This window comes from Sesamum indicum, linkage group LG5 (genome assembly GCF_000512975.1).
Source record: "Sesamum indicum cultivar Zhongzhi No. 13 linkage group LG5, S_indicum_v1.0, whole genome shotgun sequence".
Taxonomy (NCBI): Eukaryota; Viridiplantae; Streptophyta; class Magnoliopsida; order Lamiales; family Pedaliaceae; genus Sesamum; species Sesamum indicum.
Window position 1 is genome coordinate 12,468,846 of NC_026149.1, and position 15,704 is coordinate 12,484,549.

At 35.7% G+C, this 15,704-nt stretch overlaps 2 protein-coding genes across 2 annotated transcripts; both read right to left on the reverse strand.

The window, feature by feature from the left end:
• LOC105162455 (photosynthetic NDH subunit of subcomplex B 2, chloroplastic) lies at positions 89–1,983 on the reverse strand. The gene is made up of 3 exons (XM_011080474.2): positions 1,257–1,983; positions 717–1,163; positions 89–606 (listed from the first exon to the last, which is right to left on the reverse strand). The coding sequence occupies exons 1-3, from the start codon at positions 1,629–1,631 to the stop codon at positions 406–408; spliced, it is 1,023 nt and encodes a 340-aa protein (XP_011078776.1). The 5' UTR covers positions 1,632–1,983; the 3' UTR covers positions 89–405.
• LOC105162457 (T-complex protein 1 subunit theta-like) lies at positions 5,093–15,310 on the reverse strand. The gene is made up of 13 exons (XM_011080475.2): positions 14,933–15,310; positions 13,030–13,292; positions 12,797–12,943; positions 12,549–12,710; positions 11,908–11,985; positions 9,519–9,652; positions 8,675–8,747; positions 8,516–8,593; positions 8,306–8,428; positions 8,068–8,162; positions 6,581–6,790; positions 5,993–6,050; positions 5,093–5,398 (listed from the first exon to the last, which is right to left on the reverse strand). Exons 1-13 carry the CDS (start codon positions 15,081–15,083, stop codon positions 5,336–5,338), a joined length of 1,635 nt encoding a protein of 544 aa, XP_011078777.1. The 5' UTR covers positions 15,084–15,310; the 3' UTR covers positions 5,093–5,335.

Sequence of the window (15,704 nt, forward strand, 5' to 3'; positions counted from 1 at the left end):
TTGAGAGAGTCCTCAAAGAGAGAACAGACAGACCGTTGTTCTGGTGGCAAAAGCTTATCAGGTGCAGTGTCCACATTAATTTAGGGAATACTCCTCAAAAAGGTGGATTGGAGCTTTTCATAATTCAGGAAGAAGAGGAACAAAAGTTTCAAATCTTTTGTGATAGTAATGATGATGATAATGAATCATTTGGGGAGATGTCAAAACAAAACCATCCTCATCCTGTACACCAAAAAAAAGGAATCAACCCTATCTATCTCAAAACAATCAGTTAGATGGACAAATGCGCAGCCTCAATAAAATCATGATTATTCTTGTGTTGTACAGAAGTAAACGGATGTAGCATCTGCTTTAGCTTGGGAAGAGGGGGAAGAAAATATTGATTGAGGGTTTGAAATGAGAGAATCATAAATTATCGTGCTCTATGACTTGTGCCCCTCTCCACTCTTCACCAGGGTTCAAAGTGAGCGGAACCAAGATGGACGCAGGGCCTGTGCATATAAAATACTCATTCTCATTCCTGTACTTGTCAGAATATGAACCTGGGCTGGACAAGTATATTTCCTCGAAACCCATTCGTATCACTCGAAAGAAGAGTTCACGCCCCTGCAACCAACCAATTCATACATAGCAGAGCCAGAGCCCAGTACTGTATGTTAGTGGAAAACATTTTATTACAGCAGCAGAAATGAAAAAAGCTATCATTATTTCATCACCTGATCAATGGTTTCATATTTTGAAGGCGCGCTCCTATGAAATGGCTTAGATCTTTCTTCTGGTGGGGCAGCGTAAACCCTGCTCACCTTATGCTTTAAAACAGTGATAGGAACATCCTGCACGCTCCATATTCCTGCCTTCTTTTCAGGCTCCCACCCAAAAGAAAACAAACCTGCAGCCTCCTCAACCTTCATAGCTTCACTTGGGGATAAGATTTCAAAAGGTGAAGGAGGAGGAGGGTGGGTGCAGTAAGTGCAGCCCTGCAATCCTTGCACTCCAGCCCCACTTCTGTTCTTGAATTTAAAATGGCTGAGTATAGCAGCACTGCTTAAATTTACAGCCTTTCGCCCCTTGTTCTTCACTATCACTGCTGTGGCCATGCTCAGGGGATAGAGTGACACCACATAGTTTATATCCAGACTCCCTCTGCTGCAGCTCAATTCAACCTGTGGATGAATAAGACCTCCCCTCATTTTACATGTTGTCCAATGGAAACAAGACACCATGAAGCAATTGATTAATTAATTAATTAATAATACCTGGAGAGCATCAATGGAGTCAGAATCAACATCCTTTACGCTCCATTCAGATTCATTGGAATAATTTTGCTGATTGATGACCAAACCAATGCCACCTCTAGAACCATCAAGACTGAAAAGGACCTCCTCATATCCATCATCTTTCCAATACACTTTGGGCTTGTACGAAGTTATATGGGCATTGGGTATCTCAAGTTTCAGCGAGCTCCCATTCCTAACTGTTAGCTCCACACTCGGAATATAATTGGATTCAAAGAATTTAATTCCTTTCCGCCCGAATTTCTGGTCAAGACTCTCAACAGGGGAGGTGGATGTTGAAGCGGAAGCTTTGGGTGTGCAAGTCTTAAGGGGAGAGAAGGGTAGAAGAGAAGCCATTAATGAAGAAGAAGAAGAAGAAGAGATGGAGGGAGGGAAGGAGTGTATAGTTACTTACTGGCCTTGCCACTTGCCAGCCATGAGCGGTGAGCCACCCCACCCCAATCTTTCCTCGCTCCCTTTTATCCTCACTCACTATACTACGTACCTTGATTTTTTTTCCCTTTTGGATAGAATACAGATTGATGCGGCGCCAATCCCATTATTAGCTTTGCCTTTGAGTCCTCAAGTAATATGCATTTTCCACCTCAAAAACGTCTTCCCACTTTTCACCCACCTCCAATTCAATTTGATTGTTGGAGTATTCTGACTGTACAAATGATTTTGTTTATAGTTTTGATTGAGTCACCTTATCACCCAAAAAAGACATGCAAATTACCCATTGCTCAACGAATTTAGGCAACATCATAGTTACGTTTACTATAATGCCAAGAACTTAAATTAGTTAGAGCGGGGTCGGTCATATTTGCATCAACAACTTCTCCATAGTGCCAGTTTCCATACAGAAAAGAAAGATGCACTCTAACCCTAGTGTAGGAGTAAAACAGAATGCATGTGTTGTTACTTATCAAATTCATCAAAAAGCTAATAACATCTTACTGGCTTGCCTCATTTTGTATCTATCTACACATATAAATATGTGAATTTTTCATGTGTTTGTTCTCTATTGTGAAAAAATATTTATACTCTTACCTAAGTAGTAATCTTTATAACAATAAATAAAAATTAGTCATAAAACTATAAAATTCCATTAAAAGAAGGCTATTTAAGAGTTCTAATATCACAAAACTATTTACACTATTATAAATATATCGTACTAAATATAGACCAATCATATGTCTACTCAATTAATTTGTTAGTAGTAGAAAATTTGTTACTAATTGATTTTATTTTAATATCAGTAGTAGAAAACTATTTTGAGATTATATTTTCACGTACTTTTTATTTTTATCATAATATGCCGGAGTTAAAGTAATACTACTAAGTACAACTTAAGATTAAATATATAATAGCGAGAATCTTTTGAGTGTTTATTACTATTGTGAGAAGACATTCATATCCTTATTGTGGTTTTCTTTTTCAATAATAAGTTAGAGGACTAATTACATTTACACCCCTTGATTTATGGTGTATTTACACAAACCATTCGCATTTTTTACATAATTATATGAACCACCCATAACAGCCAAATTATGTAATGACGTTGATATATTTGGGGGTGTAAGTGTAATTTTTTAAAAAGTATCGATAGTGTGTGTAAACATTTTTAACATTTCTGATGGTGTATGTATAATTATCAAAAAGACATAGGCGATGTTTATAAAGAAACCATAAATTACAAAGTGTAAATGTAATTATCTACGAAAAAAATTAGTTATAAGAACCAAATTCTAAATATATTTTTTTTAGTGAAAAATTGAAATTTCATTCAACCGCAATTCAGCTAAAAACAAAGGAAAAAAAGCCAGTAGGATATACGACTCTAAAACATGATTGTAGTCAGCATTCCTAGCAAGGAAATGGGCTAAAAACATAAAAGTATTTGGTATTTCTAATTTGTCTGGATTATTTATGAGTAATATTTTCTAAAAAATAAATAAACAAATAAATTTTAACATTAATTTGCTAAGAAAAAATTAAAATTATTTTTTTACTCGGGCACTATATAATTTAAAATGAATAGCGTACGAGCGATATCTAAATATATACTAATCAAAATTTTAAAACATAAAAAATAATAAAGAGTAAATATTAGGAAATTCTAAATAAAAATAATCAATTTCATTATAGATGTCCGTTGAAAATTATAAATAATTGATTTTATTTTTATGTTAGTATTAGATAATCATTGTTAGATTGTGCTTTTACTCTCTTTTTTTTTTTTTTTGTTCCATAATCTAATGGAGTTAAACTAATACTAACAAATTCAATTTAAGTTTAAATTGCAATGACAATATATGTTATTAAAAGAAAAAACCAATAATAATTTGATTAAAGTAAATAAAGTACTATGAGTAAATAATAGAGTACAAATGTGCAATTCAAAACCAAAAATACCATGTTAGCACCCATCCAAAAAATTAATATTGTATATAAGAATGCGCTAAAAACTAATAGAGTTGAAAAAGAGTGTACGCAATAGAATTTGTAAATAGTAGTGGATACAATTATAGCATCTAATAATTAACAAAATTGAATTAAATACTAATAATAAAAAGTATCCCCAAAGCACTCCTTTTATATATTAAGTTGAAATTCTGTATGAAAAATCTCTCATTATGTAATTTTCAAGATGCACACAGAAGATTAAGTTTTTAAAACCATAAAATACTACTGAATAAGAAATACATAGTACCAAATAAATTTATATGAATTAATAGATCAAGAACTCACACTAAAACTATGAAGTTAAAAATGCAAAGAATAACATTTTAAGCATTACTATTTTAAACTTAGGGGCTAATGACGAATGTAAATAATATTTTTGACAAACTTTAAAAATGGATAGTAAAATATAATCAGAATAATTATAGAACATTCCAATACAAATTAATATCTTTAGCAACTAATAAGCTCTATATGCACATCTAAAAATATGTCGTACACGTGCATTGCACGTGATAATTCCTAGTTATATATATATATATATATTGTGTACAAAATAATTATATTTACACTTTATGACTTCAAATTTTTGTACACAAACTATTTTTATCTTTTTCATAATTACACCCTGTAACAAATAAAAAGCAAGAACAATTTGTACAAATAGAGATGGATAATGTCAACTTGTAAAATAATGTCAACGTTTTTACTGAATGTTTGTATAGTTTTTCACAAGACATGAATAATTTATACAATTAGACATAGGTCAACAAATGTAAATATAATAATTCTATATATATATGAAAATTACAACACGCTCCCACTAAAGTTGGAAATTGGAATAATTATGAAACACCATCATTATTTAAAAAATTGCCAAAACCCATCAATACTCGGACTACATACTTGACACATAGTATAAACCTCCACCACTTGCAGTGTCACAATTGCTTAGGGACCAATATAACTCACCTCGTGAACTGGTAATTATCATTGCCAAGTCCAGCTCCAACTGCAGCCTTAACTTATTAGCTACCATCATCGCCTGTGAAACCCTCAACTCTACCCACCCACCGGCATTCATCTTGACCCCCTACCGTTAACAAAAGCAACAGGTTCCAGTTTGATTCTTAATTAACAAACTGTCAAACACAAGCCCTTGGCCCAAAGCCAGGCACAGAAAGATCTCCGAACCAGCTACATAAGAGGCATAATAAACATATCAGAGTTGCTCGCTCACCACTTTACCATGTATTTCTTTTCATGCGTTTATCTGGTTGTGTGCTGGTTGTTAGAGCTTGGGATAATGTGCAGGAGGTATGATGGAGGTCAAGAGAAGGCCAGACAAGCACAAATTTAAAGAACTGAAAAACATATTTCAGACAGTCAATTGTAAGTAATAAAACAGGACAAATATCAGCATATATAATAAACACTAACAATTCCAGTTTCTCCAAAAATTTCTTCAGCCAATCAAACTGGCATCAAAGGGAAGGGCCGAAGGGCAACACATATACAAAGTAACAAAGTCTAGAATGATCATGCTCATAAGAGCAGGGTAATAGAAGATCTGGAGAAAAAATCTTGCAACCAGACACTTAATCCTCATCCATCCCAGCAGGTGGGGGCTTTGGACCACCAGCTGGTTTTGCCATTATGATCTGCAAGAGAAAAAATAAACATCTAACAATTAGGATACAAAGAAATTGCCCAACCAGAATGCTTAAAAGAAATACATCGCAAGCAAATGGATGACTGCATAAAGAGCAAATTGATTCAGGGAGGACAGGAATGTGCACGAACACAAACCAAAAAAAGCAATTTGAAAGGTTATTCTGACCCAAAGCATGAAAAGGCAGTTAAAAAGTACATTGTCTCGAGTCTCCTTTAGTTAAGCGGGGATAAAAAATAGAGCTTCAAGCCTCTATGGGTCCAAACTTTCCAAAATAAACACAACATAATATCTTAAATTCGTCAAGTATTTCAAAGGCAGAATATTCATGTAATTTATGTGGTTGACACTAGGAGAAATTCCCAGCTGAGTCAATTCACTTGCTAGCTCAAAACATCATGTGGAAATAACATAAATAAAATTTCTTGAACTAATGAGGGGCACAACTAGCATAACATCAAAGACTACCAACTCAAATAAATAAAGTATTCATTGCCAAAGAAAGTAAAGGCCCAAAAAAAGCAATTTTTACATTAACAACGTTGACCAAAGAGATAGCCGACAGTTACTGATAGCTTATTACCTGATCTACTCGCAGGACAGTACATGCAGCATCTGCAGCATACTTTAGGGCAAAGAATCTGCTCAAAAAGCAAATACATAAAAGAAAATCATAAACCATTGCAAGGATGAAAACAAATTGATAGCATCTGCAGCATACTTTAGGGCAACAAATCTGCTCAAAAAGCAAATACATACAAGAAAATCATAAACCATTGCAAGGATGGGGACAAATTGATCAGTTTAACATAGCTGCCAACTCAAACATATAATACACAGGCAAAAATGATTTGTCAATATGCAACTGCTGAAAGATAGCATGTCGGTGCTGCGGTAACAATTTGTGCACTCTTTTATTGCAATAAAGACTAGCATCTCAAATCAAATCCATAAGCAAAAAGGATACGACAGGTTAGAAACAACAGCAAGGGTTTGGGGAGCACAATAACGTGAACAGAAGGTGTCTTACAGTCTACCAAGCATAGAACAAGCTGGCCAAAGGGGCAACCCACACCATTACCATTTTTTATCAACCAGCATGAAGTACTTGAGAGAAGGAAAGACATGTAAAATCCTCAATTTTCACATTATTCCACAGTGAACAACTTACTTGGTGATGTGGAGATCCCATATATTCATGGTAGAGATATCCTTGCAGACGCCTTCCTCCAAATCAATGCCCACTTTGGTGTTACCAGATGCATGTTCAGCATATAAAGATGATATAATTTCTATCGCAGTAAGCCCCGCATTCTCAGCCAATGTCTTAGGTATCATTTCAAAACTTTCAGCGAACTTCGCAATTGCATACTGATCCAATCTGCAAGGTAATAGCTTGATCTCAGAAACATATGAATCAGTTGAACACAACAAGTAAAAAGTACTTTATCATATATAAAACTACTATATTTCTAGTTTGCAAATACAAAACAAAAATATAGCAGAACATGGAATGAAACAATTTAAAAAAGAAAGAGCCACAATGTTTCACTCTTAGGGCATGAAATATTGACAGATTCAGATACGCTATCATCTCACACTCAAAGAAACAACTCTTCAGCTTCTGTAGAAGACAAAACATGCAAGTATCAATGTAGTTTCAGGCAACGATCAAACATGAAATAAAATACTGATTACATATGATAGATTCATTTGCTGGACAAGCAAACTGCGTAAGACAGAGATAAGCACCAGGATATAATTAGGCAGGTCCATATAAATGAACATGTGAATTTCTGCTGATAGAATTCAAATGGTGTAGGGGTTAGATTAGGGTTCAGCGATGAAGATGAAGTTCCTCTTTTCCCTTTACTTTTTGTTTTCTTAATTTTCAACTTTTGAACTTCTATTAACATAATCCTATGTATTATATAGTGATTTTAAAATATAATAATTATATTAGTTCAGAGTACAATAAGTCTGTATTTTTAGCCCAATAATTTTCATAAATATTTGTAGATTCTGTTCGTAGTTTTACAAAGGGATGAAAAATAAATATAAAAAGAATTGTTAATTTAAATCTCTTTATGCTTGTCTAAATTTGACAAAGGTATACATGTTATTTGTTAAAAATATAATAGAGACATTTAAAGTTAAAGCTACATCCTGTTCTCTTTATAGATAATGAACACAAAAGTATAAAGAACATTTCGCCAGGATATTATAAAGCATACACGGAGCCCAAGACCTTTGTCTCCAAAGGTTTTATAAACAGTGTCCTGAGGTAGGATAGGGCATCACCATCTTTTTTGGCTGATGTCAACATTTTCTATAACAAGCATCAGGGGGGTATCTATAAGGAGAAAAAAAACAAGGATGGTGAACATGGTGGAATGTAATTTCAGAAGAACGACATGCAATTCCCCTATAAGTTCCAAACTTCAGGGGAGGTTTGGTAATCCACCCAATTTTTAATGGAAGTTGAAGAGCACTAGATAGCCCAATGTAATATCCATTTCTTTCCTTCAGCTGAATCAACCTCACTATAAAGGTATCACAAGAGAAGCTGCAAATTGGGGAGGAAGAGGCCAGAGAATCCTAACAAGAAGATATACAATTTATGACAATCATAGACGGAGCTATATAAGATATATATACCCAGTTTCTTTGAAAGAAAATTCCTTCAGCCTTCTAGCTAATTCAATTTCAGTAGCTGCTGCTCCAGGGACTGTCCGACTATCCCTGCACATTGCCTGGTGGAGAATAGCACAAGAACTGAAGTAAGAGATCCTTTGATTTGGAAAGCAAAACTTGATAACCGCCTATTATCTGTTTGTAATAAATAGAGCAAAATAATTGGGGGAAAATTCAAAATATCATCCGGAAGAAACATTACCTTGTATGCATTTACACCATCATCAACTGCTCTTTCAAGGTCATCCAATATGCTATCAGTGCTTCCTCGCAGCACAACAGTGGAAACAGAATTTCCACCTTGCTCATTTTTTACAATTGTAACCTATTAGAGATTCAGCAAATCTTACATGCTAAGAATAGGAGTCACAAAATTGACAAACAATCAAAAAGGTCAGCATGCATATCATACTCTAGCCCCGCCTATTTCCTCCACTGAAACAGAATCAACGTATCCAAGGTCATCTTGATCCGGCTGACTGAGTTTTAACTGTTCTCGCACAAAAGCAAATTGTTAGAGGAGAACAAAATGATCATGCACATTTATCATATTTAATACGATCGTGCTTACAAGACCAACTGCACCAGTGGTGCGGCAAAATCGTCGTAGTTCAAATTTGGAGCTGATCTTTAACACCATGAGCCTAAAAAATCATGTTTTTGGATGTTCAATTAAATCATGGCAAGAACAAAAAGACACGTCTGCCAAGGCCATAATGGTGATACGAAAATTTGGAGAATAAAATCATCAAACATGAAAACCAGATTGAGATAGAAAATAACATAATTAATAAGGTTTCTAAAAGCATGCATAACCTGAGAGACATGATGCAATAACAATAAACCTGGCCAGGTAAAAGATATGATGCAATAACAATAAACCCAGAAAAGACAATGCAAACATGAGTTCATTCACCTGCTATCTCCCAACATGTCCCAAAGTCGTTGTGTAATCTCAACAATTAATAGGAAGGAAATATGCAAGAGAACAAGAAAGCAAGACAACCGAAAATTGAATGCTGGAAAAGAGAAAAAATTAGGGAAGAAAGAAGTTGTTATTGAGCAAGAGTCCTTTTATAGGCGATAATAGATTTACCAGTCATCTTCTGTACACATGAAAACATGATGAGGCACTAACACACTCATCAGTGTCCCATCCATGCTGCTCCATTTCATAGAACAAAAGACACGAATATACACATAACACCCCACTAGGTCTACCATAGACAGTACAAGGAACGGCAGTAGATATTACAAAGAGAAGCATCGAATCGAATGCACATGGTAGAGGTGGAGAGCCAAGAAACCGCATGTTCCAAAAGGACAGATATACATATTCAGGATCATTCTCAACTAGAAGTAACTTGGCGACAACAACAACGAGAAATAATTCTTGAAAAAGATAAAGGTGATACTTGTAACGTTCACAAAAGTGCAATGCCATTTCCCCGACAGCTGCTCCACTAACAATGACCTTTGCACCTGAATCTGCAACTGCTTTGATTAGCTCCTCAACCTTAGCTTCTTCAGTCTTTGCATAATTCTCAAGCTGCAAGGGAAAAGCTATGAGATAAGCATACATCAGGTATGAGCCGTTCAACCATAACCTTGAAAATTAACAAGATTTGGGATTCTGTTCATCAAAAAAGGACACAGATCTTAGAAACTTCTTAAGCTTCGTATGAGAGGGCAATAGTGAGACAACTTCCATCCACCACCCTGGAGTCTGTCCTTAAGTACCAAGACTTCATTTTGTTTTTTTTTTCTGGACACCACTTATCTGTTCGAGCTCAAAATTACACCCACCACACATTTTCTCTTCATCTTACACACTAACATCGGATGAAATGATGAGGATATGCTGTTTCCCCTTCAAGGTACATCCTATGAAATTCTTGGAAACAATAATGCATTTTGGGGGCTCCCACATACCAGAGGTCTATCCCGTGCAGCAACATGCGACTGATCATATTTTACAATATCTATGGGGGGTGAAGAGTTTTTATCTATTCATTTTTATGTCCACAGTGTTTAGTTGTGTCAACATATTCTATCGTATAGCATGACATAAGTACCTCAAATATAAGCTTTATCATCAATTTTTGTAACGAACTCATTTTGCTGTTTGAATTTTCCATATTATATATATAGCAAAGTTAGATGGAATAAACAGTAACCAACACGTTACATTTATGCCCTTCTAGTTCACCACAAGTTTACACAAGTGCCACAAGTTTTTACATCATGTCAATAATCTGATTCAAAAACAAATTTTAACTTAGATATTCACCAAACAACCTTTATTTCACCAAGAAAACTTATACCAACAGCAAAAGCCCTTTCCACATATATCCACAAACATGAGATGAATATTTCGTTCTATCTTAAATGCCTCATCATATTAGCTGACACTAATGTCGGCGCTGTATCTTGGATTACTTTTTAACAAAAATAGAAGTCGAGGAAAAAATCCCACACGTTTGCCAAATATATTTCTCCCAACTTTTAGTATAAAAATTTGGGGAAGAATAAAAGTTCACTCAATTCTTCATTCCTTTCATCTCTCTTTCTGATCGTTATCCACACAGACAAACCCACCACACGCGCGCATATCATTATGTTACACAAGTATAATAGTCATACATAAACACAAAGAGGCTGTTAATTAGACAAGAAGCGACATCTATAGTATTTTTTGTCCCCCGAAATTATCAAACAAAACATATCATTTCTTCAGCTTTACCATTTCCCACTAACTCAAATTTATAACCAATTATTCGCTAATCTTCAAATTACATCATTTTCCACATTGACCACTCAAAATTGGTCAAACTTGAAGAACAAATTTGTTGAAGTCAGAAAATACTTGATAAACTGAGAGCAAAGTCATTTTGGAAAAACCTTCAAAATCCCCGGAATTCTTACAATTAAATCCCCCTGGTTTCTCTATCTAACGCAAATGCATCACAAGTACAAGGCATCAGGTTTTCCATACCAAAGAATAAAAAAATCAGAAACTCAAAGTGGGGGTGTCTTCAACAATATTTTGAGGGTCTAAAATTTAAGCACACCTTCAATCAAGAACTAATATTTGTTAGCAAGAAACTACCATGGTTCTTCAGTCAGAAAAGTAAAATCTCTTAGAAATCTTAGAACCAGAGCCCATGGTCTCTCAAACAATAGGGACAACCATCTGGTGCAGGATACATCACAATCACGACACATCTGATTTTCCATATAGTAAAAAAGAAATCCCAGAAGAAATAGAAAAATGATGGCCTCTTCAACAATGTCTTAATTGCATGGAGGATACACACACCATCAATCATCATAGGTCTAGATCTAAACAAAAACAGTAAGTGTTCTGAAATGAATTGGTGAGAAAATGATGCAAAAGAAGTGGTTTTGGGAAAGGAGCAGTTAGCGAATTGAGGGGCAAAGTCATCCTTTTCTTCTGTTGTTTCTCAGTCTATATTCTAGCTTTTTGATCAACTTAAAGCAGGTGTAGAAAAGCCAAATACCAAGTCCATTAGATTCTTCTGGCATCCGCTCATCACCTTAAGGGTTTCAAAGTAATTCAAAGACTTCAAGGGACAGCTTTAGCAATTAAACCAAACCTTAGAGGAGGTAGATTAATTGACCCCACATGAATAACATGGTGAAGGATAAAAGAACCTGAATTGCCTGCTTCTCAAAATTCCTACTCAAATGTTAAATGATATTATGAAACTACTGAGGGTAATTCATTAGTTACCTAACAAGCAAGGAAGAAATACACTGTGCCAAGAAGCACTTGAGGGATACCTGCTCAGCACTATGAATAAGAACGGTTCCTTTCGTCTCTGTTGCAGTTGTATCAACACCCCCAGCAAACACAGCAACCTGACACGGTAAATAGTAATGAATCATTCGCAGAGTGCACGGGCCATGTAACCTAATCCAGAAACTCAGTAAAGATTGTTCATCCAAGAAAGCCACAAATATCCAACACAAAATTGGGGTGGCTTGGTGAGTAGCCTAATGAACAAACATTCTGCATACCACGTTTTAGGTCCAGTCCCATGATTTGTTTGTGGTCCAATTTGATGATTTAATTGTGTTCACTGTTCCCTTACAGTCACCTCGTGATTAACATTTTAATTCTTTTTCCAGCTGCTTCAGGTTCTTTTCTCATATTATGCATGATTAAGATGGAGCCTTCCACAAGCAAGTGCCTTGATCCTGGTAAGCCTATATTTTAAAGTTAGCTGTTCCCAGCCATGCCCACAAAAAACAACGAAAACAGCATTTGACTAATTGCATCAACTCATAGCTGCCCAAGTACATCATAATAGACCATGAAAGTTGAACTTGACTAAAACATAGCAGGCTTTCAGCCATGCAAAGAAGAGAAAGACGCAATAACAACTATGGAGCAACCAGTATTGTATTATTTTAACACACACCTTGGCCTTTTCCACTCTCTTGATAGTTCCAACAGCATCAGTCTTCAACACCATACCCCGAACTACTGTGGAATCAAGCAAACCTCCACCCAAAAGCTTTGCAACTCGCACATTATCCACATTGAAGTTTGCAGGGTTCTTCGGGCAAACTTGTATACAAGCCTCCAAAAGAAAAGCTCATTGCCACTCAGTAATATCAAAAGGTAGATTCATAAATGTATACAAACAACAGCAGAGGTGAAATCTACCTCAGCAATGAGAGGGCATAACTTATCCTCTTGGCCATATTGTTTGCTGGCTACTGAAGACCTCATTCGTGAAATTACTTCATCTTTATTTCTCACATTCATATTCTCAGAACCTTTTTCAACCAATTCCTCCAATATCTCAACAGTCTGCAATAATACAATACTAAGATTGGCAATCAATGAGAAAAAGCCACACATGCTCGCATCCAGTACATATAAGATTGACATCAAACCTTATTAATTGACTTTGTGTATCCAATTATGATCTCACTAGGGTGCAATCCCATTCGAATGAGTTCCTCGGCATTTTGAAGAAGTTCCCCAGCAAATGAAACAGTCAAATTGGCTCCATCCCCAATTTCCTCTTGCTGTGCTTTCCCAGCCAGAACCAAGATTTTGGCTGCAGGATGCTGAACCTCCAGCTCATTTACAATTGTTGCAGCATCATTTGTGACAAAGAGCTTATCCAAATGATTGATAACCATCTTATTCATACCTTAACAAGAAAAGCAGGGTATATGAGAAGAAAACGTATGAAAAGCCATAATGATGAACAGAGTGATAAGGTAATATGCTCCCCAGCAGCCGAGCTCAGAAATAGATGTCGAGGGTGGGGAAAAAACCTCCTAAAATAAACAGGATAGGAACAGAAAAAAGATTGACACCATGAACATCTCCCTAGTCAATTGATATAACATTATGTTGGAAGGTGCATAGAAGGGGACTTCATATAAATGCTCAATTAGCTGGTGATCATCTGCAAATAACAACATTGAACTGTGAAACAGTACACATTTAATGGCCTAGCCTGAGCATTAATAAGCACAAAGAATAAATTCACTAGAAAAGATATAATATCTACTTACTATGTATCACTAAAACCATTATACGTAAATAGAGGGAGGAAATTCAAAAATGATAGAATCACAGTAGATCGGAGACTCGAATTCATTTTAGTGAGAGAATAGAAATGTTTACAACAATGGATCACAGTACTTCTGCAGTAATATATCTAGAGATCCAGCATTTCACTCTAAGTCTTTATTTAAGTTTCTCAAAACTTGTTCCCAAAGATAAAAAACAAGCAGGTTACTCAACCCTCTTGAGCTCATTGCATATTTCATGAGACAAGCTTAATGCTCAGACAAGCACATTAATATTATATCAAGGTAAGTGTTTTGTTCTGGGTTTAGCAAAAATAGTCCATTGCCATTTTTCTGATCCTATTTCGGCAAGACCAGGCAGAAATGGATACAGATCTATCTGCCTTATAATTCATTTCTAATCATAATTGGATTTTAGTTAATTTCAAGCAAGAGGTGGGGCCTCCAAAACCCATTCTTCAGGCATGCCAAAAAATTATACAGCTATTGTTAGTTACACAGTGAACTATTTGTTAAGTTAAACTATGAATCTATGTTCTCTATCATCAAGTAACAAATGATAAAGTAGATGAAATTTTGTTCCAAATTGTTAACAAATTTTATGATTCAACATAACTAAAGTTGGAGATCTGATATTTTTTTTTATATTATCTATACACACACACACAAATACGTATTATTAAGCATAAATTAGGTAAAGCTATATCAGATCTGATCATATCCTACAGGCCCACAGTTCAAGCTTACTGTAAACAAAGCTGTGTCTATCTTCGAAGTAGTTCAGCTCTTGAGCTCATGAAGTTATTTATACCATAATACCTAGTCTTGGATTAGAATCGCACTAAAGAAGCTCTAGCTATCAGCACATAGCCCTAAATGAAGATTGCTAATAATCGACGCACTTTCAGGCCTACTACAGTTCATAGATAAGAAAGCACAAAGTAATACCTTGTAACATAGAAAAGAACACACGAACTTAAGCAAACTCAGGCTTACGCGCAGCCATATGAGTTTGTGAGCTGAAACAAAGTTCAAAAGAGGACCTTTTGGGAATTTAAGCTAAGGCAAAACTCATTATACTCCAGGCGACCGGTATACCAACCAACAAAGCCCAGTATCATATTAGGCTCGCTAATCCAGTGGAAACTAGATTGAAGTTACTTAACCAAGTAAAAGGGGAAGAGACGAAACTTCCAAAAGTGAGAAGATACTTTTAACAAGGGAAAAAAAGAGAGGAGGCATAGAAAGAAACCATTGGGGCCGAGGGACGTGCGCGTAATGGTTGAGAGCTGCTTGCAGGCGTCGATGTTCTTCAGCACCGCCTCGTCCAGCCCCGACAGATGCCGGTGCCCCTCTTTCAGCATTGACTGTATCCCATACGGGAGCATCGAAAATCCTACCATTTTATCTCCGATCGAGCTTTGAGTAAAGTTAATTTGTCCTAAAGGAGTTGTCTAAAAGGTAGACACTGAGAAACTGAAGGGACGCGAGCAGAGATGAGTTACTATTACTGGTAGTATGAAAAAGAATGGAAGTGGCATGAAAGCCCTAGAAAAGCACCCCCACAGTTATAACGCGCCTCGCCGCTGTATGTCTCTGGATCCTTTTCGAACCCGAATCCTGGAATTGAACCCGCCAATTGGCACTTTAGGAAAGAAAAAAAGAGCGAGGGATAATTGCCATGTATGCCCTAAAATTATAGATATTGACAGATTGGACCTGCAGTATTCAAATTTTCTTGGCACTGCGCACCGTGCCATGTATGCCCTAAAATTATATATATTGACAGATTGGAACTGCAATCTGCGCACCCCGTTGTGCTAAACAATTTCATTTAAAATTCTCAACATTCTTCAGACTTTAAGAGAAGAGAACACAAATAATTTTTGAGAAGTTTGTCTCTCTAATCACATCAAAAAAATAAAATTGCAGATACAAAAATACGTATATTGCTTTAATCACAAATGCCTATAGAGTTAAACAAAGGAGTTAAACAGAAATTAAATAACAAGAATTAAATATAA